Source organism: Chrysoperla carnea, chromosome 2 (genome assembly GCF_905475395.1).
Source record: "Chrysoperla carnea chromosome 2, inChrCarn1.1, whole genome shotgun sequence".
In the NCBI taxonomy this organism is placed as follows: Eukaryota; Metazoa; Arthropoda; class Insecta; order Neuroptera; family Chrysopidae; genus Chrysoperla; species Chrysoperla carnea.
The window spans coordinates 19,810,348-19,829,447 of NC_058338.1; the positions used below are offsets into that span (position 1 = coordinate 19,810,348).

At 29.6% G+C, this 19,100-nt stretch overlaps 2 protein-coding genes and 1 non-coding gene across 6 annotated transcripts; 1 reads left to right on the forward strand and 2 right to left on the reverse strand.

Annotated features, from left to right (window-relative positions):
* The first annotated feature begins 458 nt into the window (after positions 1–458).
* LOC123293270 (NAD-dependent protein deacetylase sirtuin-2) lies at positions 459–5,348 on the forward strand. 2 transcript variants are annotated; one of them, XM_044874034.1, is made up of 7 exons: positions 459–587; positions 670–851; positions 3,136–3,232; positions 3,695–4,051; positions 4,124–4,316; positions 4,469–4,655; positions 5,219–5,348. In XM_044874034.1, the coding sequence occupies exons 1-7, from the start codon at positions 563–565 to the stop codon at positions 5,297–5,299; spliced, it is 1,122 nt and encodes a 373-aa protein (XP_044729969.1). In that variant the 5' UTR covers positions 459–562; the 3' UTR covers positions 5,300–5,348. The 2 variants fall into 2 exon arrangements, with proteins under 2 accessions (XP_044729969.1, XP_044729970.1); XM_044874035.1 differs by lacking the exons at positions 459–587; positions 670–851 and adding an exon at positions 949–1,086.
* LOC123293269 (bifunctional glutamate/proline--tRNA ligase) lies at positions 5,336–17,941 on the reverse strand. 3 transcript variants are annotated; one of them, XM_044874032.1, is made up of 24 exons: positions 17,859–17,941; positions 17,378–17,734; positions 16,896–17,205; positions 16,119–16,438; positions 15,278–15,449; positions 14,971–15,204; positions 14,238–14,382; positions 13,930–14,174; positions 13,608–13,812; positions 13,221–13,418; positions 12,887–12,946; positions 11,871–11,893; positions 11,412–11,554; positions 10,955–11,188; positions 10,625–10,840; positions 10,508–10,566; positions 9,436–9,622; positions 9,124–9,363; positions 8,565–8,674; positions 7,258–7,710; positions 7,028–7,145; positions 6,292–6,961; positions 5,873–6,016; positions 5,336–5,575 (listed from the first exon to the last, which is right to left on the reverse strand). In XM_044874032.1, exons 1-24 carry the CDS (start codon positions 17,893–17,895, stop codon positions 5,419–5,421), a joined length of 5,037 nt encoding a protein of 1,678 aa, XP_044729967.1. In that variant the 5' UTR covers positions 17,896–17,941; the 3' UTR covers positions 5,336–5,418. The 3 variants fall into 3 exon arrangements, with proteins under 3 accessions (XP_044729967.1, XP_044729966.1, XP_044729968.1); XM_044874031.1 differs by having other exon boundaries at positions 11,412–11,618; positions 11,728–11,893; XM_044874033.1 differs by lacking the exon at positions 10,955–11,188 and having other exon boundaries at positions 11,412–11,618; positions 11,728–11,893.
* A 590-nt stretch (positions 17,942–18,531) lies between these two features.
* Positions 18,532–18,613, reverse strand: Trnas-gcu. The gene has a single exon. It is a non-coding gene; the product is annotated as a tRNA-Ser (tRNA).
* Positions 18,614–19,100: the final 487 nt, after the last annotated feature.

Here is a 19,100-nt window from a genome sequence, read left to right on the forward strand (position 1 = left end):
TGAAGTGATTCAAAAAACCCTTAATAACCTTTCGTAAACCAAAAAACTGCTCATCCAAAAAGCTAAAAGTATGGTAGTTTTTTCTATTTAAGTGTAAATATAAACAAGTTCTATGGAAGTGTTTTCTTCAATTTTTGAAGCACTCACCCGCAAAAGCTACCGGGTAAACAACTGTTGGTTTGCGTCTAGAATTTTACGAGGAGAGTGTTAAGTGTCTACAATATATTTCAAATTTACCAAAATTCTAGAAATTAGCAAACAACAAGTGAAAAATGTAAATTTAGAAACAAAACGCGTAATATTTACGTTGCGGATAGCAACGGCACACATAGCTAGAGACAGTAGAGGCACCTAGCAAAAAAATAATCAATTTAACTTCCAATGTTCCAATAGTATAATGACTTTTTGCTATTAACTATTTCAGGTCTTATAAAACTTATGGAAGAATATAACCTACTAAACATCGGACACCATTATATGTTTTTATAAATATTTTTGTTATTTTGTCAGTTTAAATCTTTTGAAAAGGATTTTTTTAAGATATCCGAAGAAATACAAAACAATGAGTGATAAAAACGATAAGAAAGGTAATTATTATATTTGTTAAATTTAGAATCATGGTAGTCATGTTTTAAAATATGCGTATTTGACTTAAATTTAAAAAATCAGATAAAAAGCAAAACGAAATTGAAAATGCTGCATCAAAAAGCTCAGATGATGAGTCGGCAAGCGGTACTTCGAAGCCTATGGGAATGCAAGGAGATGACCCTGTAGAACAAATACGAAGGTATCTAGCAAAAAAATTAGGATTTATCGACGATGAAGAAGACAAAGAACCGGTTCAACAAAAGGTGAATATTTTTTCTGATATAATTTTTTTAATCAGTTTATATATATTCAAAAATATTCTATAAATATTTGAGTCACGAGTTTTTCAAAGTTGGCAATAACGAGACTTAAACGTAATTACTTAGCGATTCGTTGTTATTGACATAACAGTTTTTGTATTTATTAATCGAAAATGTGTAAAAAGGAAATAGAAAAATGAGTTGGCTGGCTAGATTTAGGAGCGTACTACGATCCTTGGTATTATTTGATTCATATTAATCCATCAATAAAAAATATTGAAAAGTGTATATTTTTCCATATCTCGTAAATTTATTTCCCACCAGGAGATGGCAGTATTGTAGTTCCAGAAATTTGAACAAAATTGGAAATAAAGTGCCAGTACTGTAATAATTTCTTACAAAGTTACAATGGTGCGGACAAGAAAATTTAAAAAATTCATAAATCATATTCAAATTAGCTCAAAAAGGAATACACTTGAATACATTGCGTACAAGCAAAATTTGGATGCCGCTCTTAAAGCTTATTTTTTAATTGTAAGAAAATTTAAATGTAATTTTAAAATATATTTCTCCAAATTGAGACAGTCGAAATTTTGATCTGTTTAAAAATATACACTTTTTAAGTAATTTTAAGATCATATTTTTTTGTTAGACCAAATTTATAAAATCTTGGAAATGCATGTAATTTGAAAAAATTCGGATCATTCATTATATATAATAATGATCATTTCGGATCATTAAATGCACTCTATTTTTAACTGGGCTTTTTTTTTACTAAACGCTCTTGCGAAGAGGGTGCGACAAATTTCGAATTGAAAAATAATTCAAGAAGTTTTGCAAATTATACTAATATTTATTTCTGATTATACTATTTCACCTATGGTAAATTTATTGCTTACCGAAAAATGGCAAATTTTTCCCTTGAAAAAAATTATCCTTCACCAGAGAGTGAGCTTCGAAATTTTTAAGTATTAGTATTTAAAAAAAACACTAGAAATTTTTTTTAAATACTTTATTGAAAGAAATATAATTAACTTTCCAAGGACCCGCCCTATAGTTTATGCATACCGATTGCGAATCGTTATGGAGGTCATTTGATAACAGATTTTATTCATTATGTCGAAAATATTTAAAAAACCATGTTAAGAAGACGAATCAAATTAAAAATTTTATTAGAAGAGTTAAAAAAAGACTTATTCTGGTCAAATATTAGTAACTCTCTAGTAAAATAGCTAGAAATAAATATACCACTTATAAAAACCTTACCAATACAAAACTAAAAATTAAATTTTGGTACTTACCAAAACCAAAAATGAAAGTTCATTCACTATTTAGATTAATATTTTGCGGTTATTAACACTTGCAGTCCAACAAAAATGCACTTTTTATGATTTTTTTTATATTATTTTATTAAGGAATTGATTATTTATCTTTTTGATATATTTCATGATTACTCGACGTATATACAATTTGTTTTTAAAATCATTTAATAAAAATACAAGTGAAAATAACCATTAATTTAGTTAATTGTTTATATATCCTACATATAGTTTTAAATAAGACCTTTTTGAGAAACTAATAAAATATTTATTTTATACGAATGGAATTTTATAATTTGTAAGTCTTTCCTCCCAATTTTGTTGTAAGTATGTTTCAGAGATATATTAAACATTCATTTCAATTTGATCGATGACAACTTGATAGATACCCGAAAATTTTAATTTATGCTTACTGGAGATATTTTCAGTATTTTCCAAAAGGAAAACTGACATTTCTACAGAAGCTGAAAACATAATTTCCCGTGTTCAATCAGTGTATTTTCTCTTTATGTTGATCGGACCCAAATATTGTTCACCGTTAATAATTGAATAATTGAAACTTACATCATCAAATATGTTAGAAAACAATGCGTATTACGTGGCTGTAAAATTAATAATTATTATAATTCGTAATTAAACAGGTTTTGAAAAATTAATAGGTATTTAAAATAGATGTTTACTCATAAATAATATTTTTTCTCAAATTCCAAAAAATAGTAATATAATTATTTTCATATAAACTTTTTTGTTTATTCTCAACAACATTCCCGGTAAAATATAAAATCGAATTTCACAATACTTTCCACCGAAATCAAATATATCGGTGACAGACTATTATTTAAATCCACCCTATAGACATAGATTTTCATTAAATTATTTTATTGTACGGTTATAAAAATTAAAAATAAATAATTGCACTTCAAAAATTACTAAAAATAAAAATTATGTTTTTCTTTCATTTTCTTTAGATTTTACAAGATGTATCCTTGGATGGTATTGCAAGTTATATAAAAAGTGAAAAATGTAAAAATATCATAACATTAGCAGGAGCTGGTTTATCAACGGGTAAATATTATTTTTATTAATAATTGTAGTGTACAAAAAAAAAACCAACATAGATTCGAATCTCGGACTTTTCGCTATTTTTAAACGAATTATTTACGATATAGATGTGCATAACGACGTGTTGTCAGTTTTTTCAATTAATGGATCTTGACTCTTACATTTATAGAAAAAGAAATATTTTGAATTTACAGAAGGTGACCATTTTAGTCTCTAAAATAACTGATATCCATAAAATCAATAATCGTTAAAGGGTCACTGAAATCAAAGTATTAATTCCTCGTGGCAATCGCCCTTTTCCTCAACCCTCGCTTAGCAAGAAATGAAGCGCACACTTTTGTGTTTCTCAGAATATTACGGCAAAATACCAGTTACAAATTCTCCACTATACTTGAAAGTGAAACTTACACCTATTATTTTAAATATTTATTGTAAAATATTATCAAAACAAAATTTTCCTTTCAGCTGCTGGAATACCCGATTTTCGTTCACCCGGTTCCGGTTTATATGATAATTTACAAAAGTATAATCTACCACACCCACAAGCTGTTTTTGAAATCGATTATTTTGAACGAAATCCAAAACCATTTTTTGTATTGGCTAAAGATTTATACCCGGGTGAATTCAAACCAACATTAGGTCATTATTTCATACGATTACTAAATGAGAAAGGTTTACTTTTACGTCATTACACACAAAATATCGATACCTTAGAACGAGTTGCTAAAATACCTGAAGAGAAGTTAGTTGAAGCACATGGTACCTTTAACACGGGTCATTGTCGAAGTTGTAACGAATCATATACTCAAGAATGGATGAGAGGTAATATTTTAATCACTCAACTTTCTTATCGACGATTCTTGAATCACATAAATTTTTCTTTTTTTTTTGTAGATATTATATTTCGGGATGAAATACCTAAATGTACCGTCTGCGATGGAATTGTTAAACCTGATATTGTTTTCTTTGGTGAAAATTTACCAGATAAATTTTACACATGTTTAAATACAGATTTTAGAAAATGTGATTTATTAATAGTGCTTGGATCGTCGTTAGTGGTGCAACCTTTTGCTTCGTTAATCGATAGGTAAAATAATAAAATTTACTATTATAATACGTAATGTTTATAAAGTAATAAATATCGCCACAGTATCGAAAATATATTAAATATTATACTTTTTCATTTCTAAATCCACTGATTATATCAAACAATAAGACCTTTTGTTAATTCTTTTATAGGGTACCCTCATCATGTCCACGTTTACTAGTAAATCGCGAAAAAGCAGGACAACGAGATAAAATTATGAAGTTATTAAATATTGGTGGCGGTTTGGATTTTGATAGTGAAGAAAATACAAGAGATGTTGCTTATCTTGGTGACTGTGATACAGGCTGTGAGCTTTTGGCTGAGAAACTTGGATGGAAAGTAAGTTTACTTGATACAGTTTTTTTTAATTTTTAAGTGTATGTCATAAAAATCCCTGTTTACCACGAAAATCGGATTATCGCATACAAATCTTTGATAACAATACAGAATGTTCAGTAATGAATACATAAGGAAAATTATTCGAAGAGAGAAGTGCAATTGATTACAAAGATTTGAAGTACAGGAGACGGTATAAGGTCGGCCTTCACTTAGGTTATAAACTGAATCGATAAGGCAATATAGGTAACTACACCAATTTGTTAACCAATCGAAAGTGGTATCAGAAGAAAGATAATTTTATTACGAAAATAATGGAATAGGTTTGCCTACAAAAATTAAAAATGAACAATTTTTTGGATAGAGAAGCTATCATAGGTGTCTTTATCAATCAATAAAATTTCATAAAAATATCTGTCATCTAGTTATCAAATGAGTGAAGGTCGACCTTATAACGTCTTTTAGACTATTAGTATGTTATTTTTCCAACAGATAGAAATTTTTATAAAAAAAATACATTTTTCGTAAAATTAATGTTAAACTAATACGGATTTTTTTTATTTCAGGATGAATTGAAATCAATGGTTGAAGCGGAACATAAATTAATTGATGAAAACCAAAAAAGTCGTAGTCCATCTAAGGAATAAATAGGATTGTAATAAATTAAATAAACTTAAAAAATATACAAGTTAAAAAAGATTTAACGCATTTTTATTTTTGTTCGATAAAAATTTTCTATAAACTCAGACATTACGTAAGATTGCTGTTAATAACTTCTACCAAATAATGTATAATATTTTGGTTTATTTTTACAATCTGGATGAATACATTTATCTGTCGATTTTATTGTCTCTGGTTGTTCAAATGGTATACATAATGATTTTGCACCCATGGCTGGTGCTCCTGGTTCCAAACTTTCTTCCCTACAAAAGAAAATTAATGAAATTAATTTGAGTCATATGATAATAATAATTACGCAAAATTAACTTGGAGGTCCCTTTATAATAAAAGCTTGAAGTAAAAGAGTTATCTTTAAGTCCTCCTATCTCTTATATATTAGAAATTAAATGGTGGGCATTCATATGATTTCTCATTAGCGTACCTATGCTGTTTCCAGGATTGCCAGATGGAATAATTGGATACAAAACCAGAATAACTTGGATACTGGTTTTGACATGATAAATATACTTTCAATTTTATAATAAATGCAGATACTTTACCTCGTACTATCAGCTTTAATTTTATCTTCACATTCAATTTCTCCACAAAATGGTGATAACAGAATGTTTTTATTGTCTAATGCGGTGCAAAATTCCGGCCAATTGTGTGTTGTAATTGTGTGTGAACGTAAATCATTTTCAGCTCTGGAAAAATAAAAATTTTTAAAAGAGAGTCTGTGAGTTAACGAAATAGGAAATTTATTCGATTTATTACTAGGGAAATTTGTCGTTTTTTATGAGATGTATTTTTTGTCTTTAAACTTTTCTTCCATTTCTAATGATTATAATCTTTTTGTTGGAAAATTTGCGTTCATTCACAACTCAAAATCATTCTTTAACCAAAAAATTTTTCTCTTTGTTATTGAGTGGTTTTTATTTTCCCTCATAATTTCTCATTAAAAATAGAAAATAAATCCTACCTGGTATATAAGTTATTTTGAATATTATCTCTCAAAGCAATTAAATCTTTGACGGCTGATGATCTTGGTATAGTTATCTTTTCACCAGTATCCCTCCGAACAGCTACTAATTGTTTATTTTTTAAATCTTTTGGTCCTAATTCAATACGTATTGGAACACCTTTCAACTCCCAATGATTAAATTTCCAACCAGGCGAATAATTATCTCTATAATCACCCTTAACACGCACACCTTCAGCCTTCAAATCATCTTCTAACGCTTGACATGAAGCATACAATTCTTCGCGTTCTTTTGCACCCAACGAAACAGTAACACCACATGGTACAATTACTACTTGTATAGAAGCGATTCGCGGTGGCAATACTAATCCTTGATCATCCGCATGGATCATGATCATTACACCAATTGTTCTGGTTGTGATACCCCATGAATTTTGATAAACGTATTTCTTTTCTTGTGTATCGGGGTCTTCAAAAATGATGTCAAACATTTTTGAGAAATTTTGACCTAAATGATGCGATGTGCCACCTTGTACAGCACGACCACTGGCCGATATAAATGCCTCAACAGTTGTTGTATAATCACCGCCAGCAAATTTCTCTTTTTCTGTTTTACGCCCCTTTACAACTGGTACGGCTAATAAATCCGTGTAGATTTTTGCATATAAATCTGTTATAAATGTTAATATTAGCAAATGTGACTTACATATAAATTCCGAAAATAATTCTTACGTACCTAATATTTGCATAACTTCTTTTTCGGCATCTTCTTTTTTAGCATAAGCCGTATGACCTTCTTGCCATAAGAATTCACGTGTGCGTATAAATGGTTGAGGGTGTTTAAATTCCCATCTCTGAAAACAATCAAACGTTGGTGTGTAAAACCTTTATTACTTATTAACAAACTAATAAATTTTGGCCAAACCAGATATTAAAGTTCAATTCAACATGTGTAGAAAAACTTACCACAACGTTATTCCATTGATTTAATTTCAACGGCAAATCACGATACGATTGAATCCATTTAGCGTATGCCGGATACATAACAGTTTCAGATGTAGGTCGTACAGCGATTGGTTCAGCCATAGTAGAGTCACCAGATTTTGTAACCCATGCAACTTCTGGTGCAAAATCAGCGATATGTGTTTTTTCTTTTTCAAGTACGGAACGTGATACAAATATTGGAAAATAACAATTTTCAACACCTAACTTTTTAATTTCAATATCAAACCAATCACGTATATGTTCCCAAATGGCGAACGACCATGGACGGTAAATATAACAGCCGGATACATCATAATATTCAATTAATTCACCTTTAGTAATTACTTGTGAATACCATTCTGAAAGATTTTCACTCTTTTTCGTTTCCAATCCTAAACGAGTTTGTTTTTTTACCCCACTGGCGTCATCCTTTGACTAAAAATGTAAAAAAAATACAAAATTGACAGCAAAAGTTGTGAATCCCGTACCAGTAATGATTACAAGATGGTACAAAATAATATATTATGATTTATTTCAATAATCTTTAAAACAAACAACGAATCAATATGTTTGAATATATCTTGCGGATAATAAAATTGAAACACTTTCTGTACATCCAATATATTTGGTGGAATTAAAAAATACTTTAGATAATGTGTATTTTTCAACTGCCAAATTTATCTGATATCAGTTTATGTTGCATTTTATTGTAAACTAGATACATATCGTCGATTTGTTAAAGTGTGGATTAAACCCATCGACCCAACCAAAAACAATTTGTTTGTAAATTTCAAAAATTGATAAGAACTAGTTACAAGGAATTCAAATCAAATCGTTCATGTTGTACCACCTTGAATCGCAAAAAATAGCATCGTCAATTTTAGAATACCTTTAATTGGAATGATATAAGAGGGTTTCCCGACACCATGAGGAATTTCGAAAATTTTTTACCTTTAAAACTTATTTATTTCCTAGTTATACAAATAATACCTTACGGTTCATACAAATCAGAACGATGTAGCGAAGAGTGATGAACGATAGTGATTGTATAATACATTTTTTATTAGCGATCACCTAATAATTATCGCAAAATTACCGTTGCTCAAGTGTGAACAGTATGAATTTATGACTGGAAAATATATCGCTTTTCGTCTCATCGCTCTGAAATGAATTATGAGAGTCCAACCTTTATATTTGAAAGAAGAAAGAGAATAGGAATAGAAAAGTAACTACTTTATTTCACACTACTAGGATGTAACAAATTAAATTACAATTAATGTATTTTATACCTCAACTTTTACTTCACTCTTTTTAGGTTGTTTTTGTTTAGGTGGAGTTTTTACTTCAGTTTTTTCATTTTTTACGCTTGGAATTGTACATCCTGGTTTCCAATCAATACCTAAAAACAAAACGTATGTCAGAAATTATCACCTCTACAAGTATTGATTTTGAATAGGATTGCTCTAGGCATATAGCCTGAAACACGTCTCATGAAAACTCTGCATTAATTTATTAGTTGAACAAAAGAATTGGTACGGCTCTCTTACAGGTCTTTAAACTTTTATTACAAAAACTATTTTGTTGGTAAGTGGTAAGATATGCAGCTGGTGCTAATTTTTTTATAAGATTTGTGCCACCAACTATATCATAATCAATGCAAACTTGGTAAATTAATTGATAAGTGAAATTAATAAAATTTTAAAATTTGTTTTTGGAAGATTATCCGGTAAGACGTAGATCGGATGAGTAAGTAAACATCAATTAAAATCTTGACATTAAAAAATCTAAATTTTCCAAAGTTAAAAAAAAAAATTTTTAATAATTTATTGACGTTTGAAATAGTTTTACCTGTTAGCTGCTTAAAATCTGCTTTTAACGCTAATAATACTTTCACAGCTTCATCAATGTCAGGCTTAGGTGCTTTATCAGCTTTCAATTGTCGTACAAGATCACCTTGTTTTTTAATGGCAGTGTTTACATTTTCTGCTTGGCTATTTTCACCAGTCATTTTCGGTGGAGACTTTGGTTCTTCTTTAACAGGTACATTTGTTTCAGATTTCACAACGCTACCTGGTTTCCATTCGGTTCCTAAAAAGAATTATGAAAATATGGAACTTAGACATGATGTACAATTTATAAGAATTGTAAACACAAACTAACCTGTCTTAGACTTAAAATCAGCTTTTAAACTTAATAATATTTTTACAGCTGATTCGATATCAGCTTTTGGTGCTTTATCAGCCTTCAATTTACGTACGATATCTCCTTGGTTTGTAATAGCTGTGTTTAAGTCAACATTACTATTATTACTTATTTCATTAGATTCAACTTTCACCACAGTTTTTGGCTAAAATTTAAAAGTGAAAGTAAAAGAAATTAAAGTAATTTTAAATGCAGGTCAATTCAAAAAGATGCTAATCTCAAACTACATACAAAATGTATAAAAAGTAGGGCGACGGTTGCATACAGGGTGGCGCACAAAGAACGTTTAAATTTGTTATTAGCTAATTTTAGTATTTTGTAGACTTGAGAAAATTTAAATTGATTAAGGCATAAAATATATTCTACAATTTAAGTAGAAAAATGGATCGGGGCTTTAATCTGATAGTCTGTCACATCAATTGTTGGGATTCCTTCAAACAAAAATTGTTCTAGCCTACTCCAACCACTTCGAAATATAAAAAGTTGAATTTCGATTGATCGCTATTTATATCAATAAAACCTAAATTAATGGCGTATGACTGGTCACAATTTTAAAAGCAATTGAGAATCTGATTTTCATAGATTTAAGCTTAACAGATCTCGCAAATAAATAAAAATAGTTATTTTTCGAAGTAGAATTGAATGAAAATTATCAAAAGAGTTAGAAAACACAACTATTGCAATAAAATATTAATCTATAAATATTAAGGCTTGATGAGATCAAGCCTCTAGAATCTAGATGAAATGTTTCTGTATATTGACATTTTATAACCCTAAAACTAGTGTCCGCTTTAGGGGGTGTCAACCGGGGCGCCAAATTTTATAGGACGCCCTACCAGCCCAACTTAACGTCTTTATATTTTATACCTATTTCTATCAATCTAAAAGAAAAATAAACTCTATGTATTAACTTTTATAAACTTATCTCGTAGGATGTTTGTAGTTTTCTATTACTTCGATAAAAATATGGTACAAATTCTAAACCTCAATGAAGAATTCAAAAAATCAAATTAAAAGAATAATAAATTACCTCTGCTGTTTGGACTTGCTTTGGAGGTGAAACAACACTATCTGGTTTCCAATCTTTTCCTAAATGATAATAATTATTAAACATATATAATTATTTATTGTTGTTTTTAGGATATACCTGTTACATTTTTAAAATCAGCTTTTAAACTTAATAATATTTTAACAGCTGCATCAATATCAGCCTTTGGTGCTTTATCAGCTTTTAATTTACGCACAATATCTCCTTGTGTTGTAATTTTTGAATTTATACTTTCTGCAGATTTATCGTTAGCTGATAGTGATGTTGGTAAATTTTCAGATTTTGGTACAGAGCAACCAGGTTTCCATTCAATACCTAAAATTTGTGTACATTTAACAATTGCTTTATGAGATAGATTGAGATTTTAAAAAAATAATTTTACCAGGATAATTTAATCAATTTTATTGAGAATGTTACATAGATACTAACCTGTTAAAGTTTTAAATTCTGCTTTTAATGCTAACAAAATTTTAACAGCAGCGTCCACATCCGCTTTTGGAGCTTTATCAGATTTTAATTTTCGAACAACATCGCCTTGATTAACTATATCAGCATTCACCTTTTCTGCTGATTTATTAGCGCCAGATGATACATTTTCTGCGGATTTATTATCGCCAGATGGTACTGATTTTGGGACTTCACAACCAGGTTTCCAATCAATACCTGAAAAACAAGTTTTGTTAAAATGCAATTTAATGACTAAGAAGTCTACAACTGAAGTCTTTTTTAATCTGTATTGATTCATCGTTCATCATTCAATTAAATGGCGGTATTAACATTAATGATTGTTTTTTTAGGACCTATTCGATTTTAAAGGATACTTATGATGATTTTTACGTAATAAAATTTAAATAAAATTGAGGGACAGTTATATATTTATACAGACCTGTTATAGTTTTAAATTCTGCTTTTAATGCTAATAAAGTTTTAACTGCAGCATCTATATCTGCTTTTGGTGCCTTATCCGCTTTTAATTTTCGAACAATATCACCTTGATTAGTTATGTCAGCATTCACTTTTTCTGCAGATTTTTTATCATCAGATGCTTTATTTTCTGATTTTGGAACTTCGCATCCAGGTTTCCAATCAATACCTGAAATACGTTTCTAATTAATAATATTTCAGTAATATTCACTCCCTTGGATGTATCAGAAGTCATAAAGAAATGCGTAATTCATCAATAATTCTACATAGATGCTAACCTGTTAAAGTTTTGAATTCTGCTTTTAATGCTAATAAAGTTTTAACAGCAACATCTATATCTGCTTTTGAAGCCTTATCAGCCTTTAACTTTCGAACAATATCGCCTTGATTAATTATGTCAGAATTTACTTTTTCTGCAGATTTATTATTATCAGACGATTTTGACTAAAAGTAAAGATAAACCATTAATGCAAAAATAACTTTTATTTAGAAAAATAGAACTATCCTAAAAAATATAAAAAAAATTATCTTATACAAATCTGTAAATAGATTCCGTTTTAAATGTGTAAATTAATTTTAATATGTTTAAAAATTTTGTATCGTTTTATCGTTGTTATCCTATTGTATTTTACAGTAGGGCGTCAATAATTCGAACCCACGATAATCAGAACGAGTTCTGATTCCGAGTTCGACATGCTCGCGCATGTCGCTGTCTCATAGAGTATCGCCACTTAGTGTAACAAAGGTCTTTCAGAAACGGAATTTTTTATCAAGTAATGACGACATTGATTGTCAGGAGCCCTTAACTGATGAATATATAATAAGACAAATATAAAATGAGACTGCTGACGAAAACGAAGAAGTGTTAGAGGAATCAGAAGCAACTGCAAGGATTCCACATGCCCGAATTGCGTCTCCATTAAATGAATGCTTGGAATGAACGGATCAAGAAGATATTTCAATTTCATAAAAAATATTATTGCGTAAATTGAGAGATAAAGCATTTTCTTTGCCATTAAACACTACTCGTTAAAGTACTATTCTGTTTAATTTCAATAAACACCTTTTAAAATATATACATACTATAACCCGAACAGGGTGAAAATTTTGAGTGTTAAAATTATCGAGGCCCTACTATATTGTTTTTTCAATTCATCGTGTTCAAATCTCCAAGCAGACCTTTCACTTCTATCTTTTAACTGATTCATCCATAATCTGGTTTTTATATGGACAAACAAATTTTAATCTACTTAAACTGACCACGGTTATTATTATCAACCGTTCATAATGACCTATTAACCTAATAATTTTACTACAAATAATGTCTTTTTTGATATATTTTTTAGAGTAAAATCCGTAAAGTGGTATTAATTTTAATGAATTTCATAAAATTATGTAAGTACCCTATAACCTGTTGTATAACAAATAACTGTTTACCTCTTTTGCATCTCCTCCACTCTTGGAGGCATTCGTGGCTTTCGTTTGTGTGGTAGATGCCTGTAATTAAAAAATTACTGAATTAATTTACACTAAAAGATGAGTAAAATCTTAATATATAAAACATAGTCGGGTTAGTTAGACCATTTATAACTCAAGAACGGCTGGACTGATTTTAATGATCTCTGATTTTTTGGATTCGTCATCGTCTCGAATAGCAGATTAACAATTAAAAAAAGTGAAGATCGTTGGATAAAAAATTATTGTATCCTTGTTTTCTTAACCGATTAAACCTAGTATTGTAATAAAATAAATAAAACATTCGTATAAATACCTGTTTAGAAGCGGGGAGAGATTCCTTAGAAGAACCATCGGGTATTGAAAATAAAATGATAGGTTGTTCTTTACAACTAAACGGACTAACTGGTGCGTATGGAACATCCACGCGATAAAATCCACGTCGTTGTAGTTGAATTATATCACCTTCTTTCAATGATTTTAATTCAGGATCTCCTAACATTTTAATTTCTGTCTGCAAAATGTACATACAAATATTAAGGTGGATTTAGATTTCTAACCGCTACTATTACTAACACAAGTCACAGAACGCTACATTTTAGAATCAGGACAGGATTAATCAATAAAAAAATTTCAAAAATTACTGATAAAAAAAATGTAATAGCTCTGTTTATGCAGTTATAAAAATAATACTAAGACTAACCCTGGTATTATGTCCAACATATTGTTTAAAATCTTCATCTTTTCCTAGCAACGGTTTGCTGATGATATGATCGAAATGAACACAATAAGATGGGGTGAATGGACCTTTATCAGTATCACATAACCATGTGAGTTTTAATGTTTTTTTATAATCTTTATCATCCAAATTTGTAACAGCATCTATCGATGAAACCTTTCCATTTTGCCTATTTACAAAAAAAGGGAATTCTTTTAAACTAAAATTTCAAACTTTTATATATAAAAAAATATGCTAATACTAATAAAATCATTTTTCCTAAGATTTAAAGAAATTTAATATTTACCTGTTAATGCGTTTAATTTTCAAATTTCCCCAGTTGATAAATGTTGCATTTTCACCTTCTTTTAATTGTTCAGCATCAGCTAAATCAATTAAAATTCTTGGACCAACCCAAACCGTTTTATTACCAACATCATTTTTCGGATGTTTTGGTATTGATAATGCTTCTAATTTTGCACCTTCTACATTGACAACTACGGGATTATCGAATTCTAATGCCGTATAACGCGGTGCAATTGGATCAATTATCTAAAGAAAAAATTAAGTTTTTAAATTTTTTTTTAGAAATTTTTGATATTTTTTGAATTGTACCTTTTTATTAATTGACCAAATTTTATCCCATTCCATGAATACAACAGATCGACTTGATCCTTGTGAAATTATAAATTGTTTCAACGCTTCAACAGTCATACCTCGACGTAATACACCGCGAACTGTTGGCATACGTGGATCATCCCTAGAAATTTATTATTATTTTATAACATGCAATATAAATTTAACCAAGTTTGTGCTTTATATACTATGTATTGTCACGTAATATTGTAAATTGTAAATTTGACTTCTAAAAAAGGACCAAAAACTACCCGAATCTGTGTTAACTCGACCCAGACCAACTAAACATAACGCAATGAGTTGCTTTTCGTTAATAAATGTTGAGTTAACGCTAGTAGGAGTGGTTTTTCCCTTCAATTTTTCTTTTATCTTGTCTTTTCCAGCTAGAACTCACTAGCGAAAAGTGTAAACTGAATCGATATCCACTTTGTATATATCTCCATTTTTGTGCTTTTGAATCACAATTTTATTGGAATGGATAAACATAATAAAGTAGCCGGTTTCACATTCATTTTCACAGCAATCATTTTCGTCCTATCAAGTAATGGGAGTACAAATCGTCGACTAAGAAAATGACATATCCGATAAAAAAGTTAGTTTGTTGAAATTTTTCTTTGCTAGATTTCGTTTTTCCTATAGTAAATATTTGTAGCCCTTTCCAAAAACTATGTACTGGGTATAAAAATGTGAAAATATTCTTTGAAAATCATACCATCCATCGACAAGACCCTCCTGAACGAACCATGTTAATTTACGTTTTGATAAAACTGTATTGGTCATTGATAAACGAGAATATTCCCAAATATACGGGCGACGTAAACCTAATGCTTCAATAAACCAATAAAATTGATCATCTCTATCATGATATTCCATTGTACGTAGAGTGTGTGTAACACCTTCTATGGCATCCACAATCGGACATGCAAAATCATATGTGGGATAAACTCTGGAGAAAATTAATAATTTTAATTAAAAAAAATTGTAATTAAAATTTATATATTAACATTGATGATACACACTTATATTTTGTTCCAGTTCGTGGATGTGGTTCATTTTTACAACGATATATAGTTGGATCTCGTAAACAACCATTTGCCGAAGACATATCAATTTTTGCACGAACACAATACTTTTGTCCCAATTCAGAACCTTTTAACATCTCTTGCCACATACTCATATTTTTATTAACATCTAAATAACATAATTATTATTAATCTCGGTTACTCGAACCTCATAGGGAAATACAAAAAACTATCGAATTTTTCGTCTCATTTATATTCGAGTCTCAAAGAGGGTATAGAGGTCTAGGTTCTAGGGACGCACTTGCGGTATCCCTCTTTTTGTTATTATTTTTATTATTATTAGAACCCGAAAAACATAACAATCCAGCATAATAATTTATTTGGCGATTAAGTATTTTTTGAAATATCTTCAGAATCGCTCCGAAATAAAAACTTTTCGTACAGTTTTATGCGATTCTTTAAAAACTACGCACTCAATCATTAAATGAACCCTATTTGTGAATTTTTTTTAGATCAAAATTGCCTTCTTTATTAATTTTTACCAACTTTTGAACAAAAATTTCAAAGGGAAAGGAAATTGCAAAAATCGGAAAATTTTTATTTGAATATCTTCTATTTGATTAATACTAAATTTTATAAGTAAGTAATTTTGACCCAAAAATACAAAAATTGGATTACTTTGACGATGGAACTCGTCTTTTCTAAGATGTTGCCTAAAATCCTATAGGGAACGCAGATAAATTTCAGTGAATATATTAGTAACATGTTCAATCGCAAAATGAATCAAATTGAAGATGAATACTTTGTAGTTGAAATGTATGTTTTATTCTGAACTTACCATTATTTCTATTAACAGATTCTTTACGTTGCTCGCGTTCTTGTTTCATAATTTCTGGTTCGGTGTCATCCACATAAGCTTTACCTTCCTTAATTAATTTCTCACAATATTCCAACATTAAATCAAAATAATTAGAAGTATGTGTAAATTGATCAGGTTTAATTTGAAGCATTTCAACATCCTCCAAAATAACATTTTCAAATTCAACAGTCTCTTTTGCTGGATTCGTATCATCAAATCGCATTATCAATTTACCTTGAAATGCTTGTTGATAATATTGATTTAATAACGCAGCCTTCGCATGACCGATATGCAAATAACTACAAAAAATTTTGTATTTTAATTTCTGGTTATCATGTAGCGAATATCATTTATAGCGCCAATATTTAACGAAGTATTGGATAAAATGAGATAAAATTCTAGTACTATGATCGAGATGGTGTCTCCCAAATACTACCCGTCTGGTTATACACAAATTAATTTTTTGTATGTCTATACCAAATCGTTTTTGCAACTTTTACCCATTCTGGATAATTGAGACGCCTTAATTGATTCCTAGATTCTCGAAGGGGGATTAATAAGCTAGTATATAAAAAAATTTAAGCCAGTTGTAAACGCAAAAATTCCATACAGTTTTTATTGACAATAATAGTGATTTTTCTAGAATCTGTTAAAATAAAGGTTCTACAACCTTCGTTGCGTTTTCTATTTATTTTATTTAAAATTTTCCTTCGACGCCGCTATAAATTATTTTCTAATAATAGTGTAAATTCTTACCCTGAAGCTTCTGGTGGGAATCTCACAACTACTTTACCCATTTCAGCACCAGGTAAATCAACGAATTTACCGTCTTGCTTAGCGCCTTTGTTATTATCTCCAGTATTATTTTTGTTTGTGGAGGTGCGGCGAGACCCACTTAATGAACGTCGACGTGATGTTTGCATAACTGATAACGAATTTTTTGCTTCTTCAGGTAATAATTGCAATGATTCTTTTGTACAAGGAAGAGCTAATAATTGATTATACCAGCGTAAAACATTCACCGGAACTGTGTTACTGCTTAACAACTTCTTAAAATTAGCATTAGCTAAAATAAACACATTTAATCAATATTTAAAGTCAACTAAAAAGTCTAACTACTATTTTTTGCAAAACTGGTCATATTATTTTATTTTCCAATTTTTCTAACTTATCGAGATTTCAGAAACACCCAAAACTTCACGACTTACTTAAAAAAATTAATACAAAGTAATACTTACTATACAGTGAAGCAAATACCGCAAAATCAGCAATAGTTAATTTTTTAGCGACAAGATAAGTGATCGGACCTAATGCCTTATTTAAATGAGTAATCGTTTCTAAAAATTCTGCACTTGTAGATACTACACCTAACGTAAACGATAACCATGAATCGATTTGAGTTTTATCTAAAATCGTGCATCCATATAAATTATGTTTAGAAAAATAACGAGCTAAAGCTCGACAAATGATTAAATCGTTGCCGAAATCACCACAGTTAACTACTTCTCCATTAATTTTCAAAACGGTTTCTTTACCCCAAGTAATTGTAACTGATTTTTCGATTGAGTTTAAATAATTAGCAGTTAATAATCCACCTATAAATAAGAAAATATGATGAAATTTTTGTGAAAATTATTTCAATTGCCGACCATATGTACAGATAACCTATCTGTACAAAATACTTCAAAAAATTAATATTTATAGAAAAACTTTTTATACCTAAAGGTGGATTTGAAGTATCACATTTTATTTCCATGATTTTTATAAAAATTTAATGTGGTGTAATTTATTTCAAGTATTAAAAAAAAGTTATTGCAAGATTTTATTCACGAATTTGAATTAAAAAGAGAAAGAAAACCTTCCGTGTATTCATTCACTTTTTAGTTTGATAGACAAATACGGCATGTCGGCATTTAACAAACGTGTAAGATTTACAAACGTGTAAAAAGTCACTCTATTAAGTCCTGCTACATAATAGAATATTGTATTATTATCCAGTCAAATTAGTCCATAAAATATAAGCAAGGTTACAAAAATTTCCAAAGAGCTAATTTCAATGATCCTAAAAAGAAGAAGATATCTTCTTTTGAAATTTTTTAGTCTTAGCTAAAGATTTCACTCAAATAAGTATATGCCAACATTCGTTTCAAAACATGTACATTAAAAAAAATATATCGACAAAACTTCACTGAAATAAATTTTCTAAACACTAATTGTGCAGGTTCCAAAACGAGTTTTAATATCTATATAAAATTTTTAATTTCTATATATTTTATTTAGAGAGATAAATTTTCTTAAAATTTGAACAATAGTTTATGTATTGAGAGTAAAGAAAAAATTAAAATGCTTGAACAAAATTACATTTACTAGTTAAAAATTAGTAAAATTTCATCGACGAGGATGGGATTCGAACCCACGCGTGCAGAGCACATTGGATTAGCAGTCCAACGCCTTAACCACTCGGCCACCTCGTCATGTGTACCACTGTCAATATTTAAATATAAAAAGCTAATGATTTCTTGTACAAATAATAAGACATTTTACTTCCGATATTATATAGAAAATACGAACAGAGATGAATAATAATATCAAGTATCAATCATAACCATACAGAATGGCCTGAGTGTTCCCTATCCAACTGTTAAGTAAATACGGCCTGAGGCTGAAATGTGTGAGAAAGATAAAGACTACGTGAGGCTAGTTGGTCGTTCTCTATACCTATACCGCGAGTGGGGTCAATTCCTGGATATTAGTGCTTGGTCTCAGGACCCCAGCTAAGATCACGGAGTCCTCCTTTATAGTGTTAGTGTAAAGGACGGCGAACATTATTTTTGCTGATATTATCTTAAAAAGATGCAGAGAAGACAAAATTGTTTATATAATCCATGGCCGTATGGTAAACCTTTTCCAATAAAGGAAAGCCCAAAAATTTAAAGGTAAGAAGGACGGGAGGCCATTCAC

What these genes read in the sequence shown, in the direction of transcription:
- LOC123293269 (XM_044874031.1), bottom strand. Translation starts at nt 17,895, where the DNA reads ATGGAAATAAAATGTGATACTTCAAATCCACCTTTAG. An exon ending in CGAACTGGAACAAAATATAA is followed by an intron (nt 15,205 to 15,277) that starts GTGTGTATCATC and finishes AATTTTCTCCAG; the next exon opens with AGTTTATCCCACATATGATT. An exon ending in AGAAGTTATGCAAATATTAG is followed by an intron (nt 6,962 to 7,027) that starts GTACGTAAGAAT and finishes CATTTATAACAG; the next exon opens with ATTTATATGCAAAAATCTAC.
- LOC123293270 (XM_044874034.1), top strand. Translation starts at nt 563, where the DNA reads ATGAGTGATAAAAACGATAAGAAAG. An exon ending in TGATAAAAACGATAAGAAAG is followed by an intron (nt 588 to 669) that starts GTAATTATTATA and finishes TTAAAAAATCAG; the next exon opens with ATAAAAAGCAAAACGAAATT. An exon ending in AAGAACCGGTTCAACAAAAG is followed by an intron (nt 852 to 3,135) that starts GTGAATATTTTT and finishes CATTTTCTTTAG; the next exon opens with ATTTTACAAGATGTATCCTT.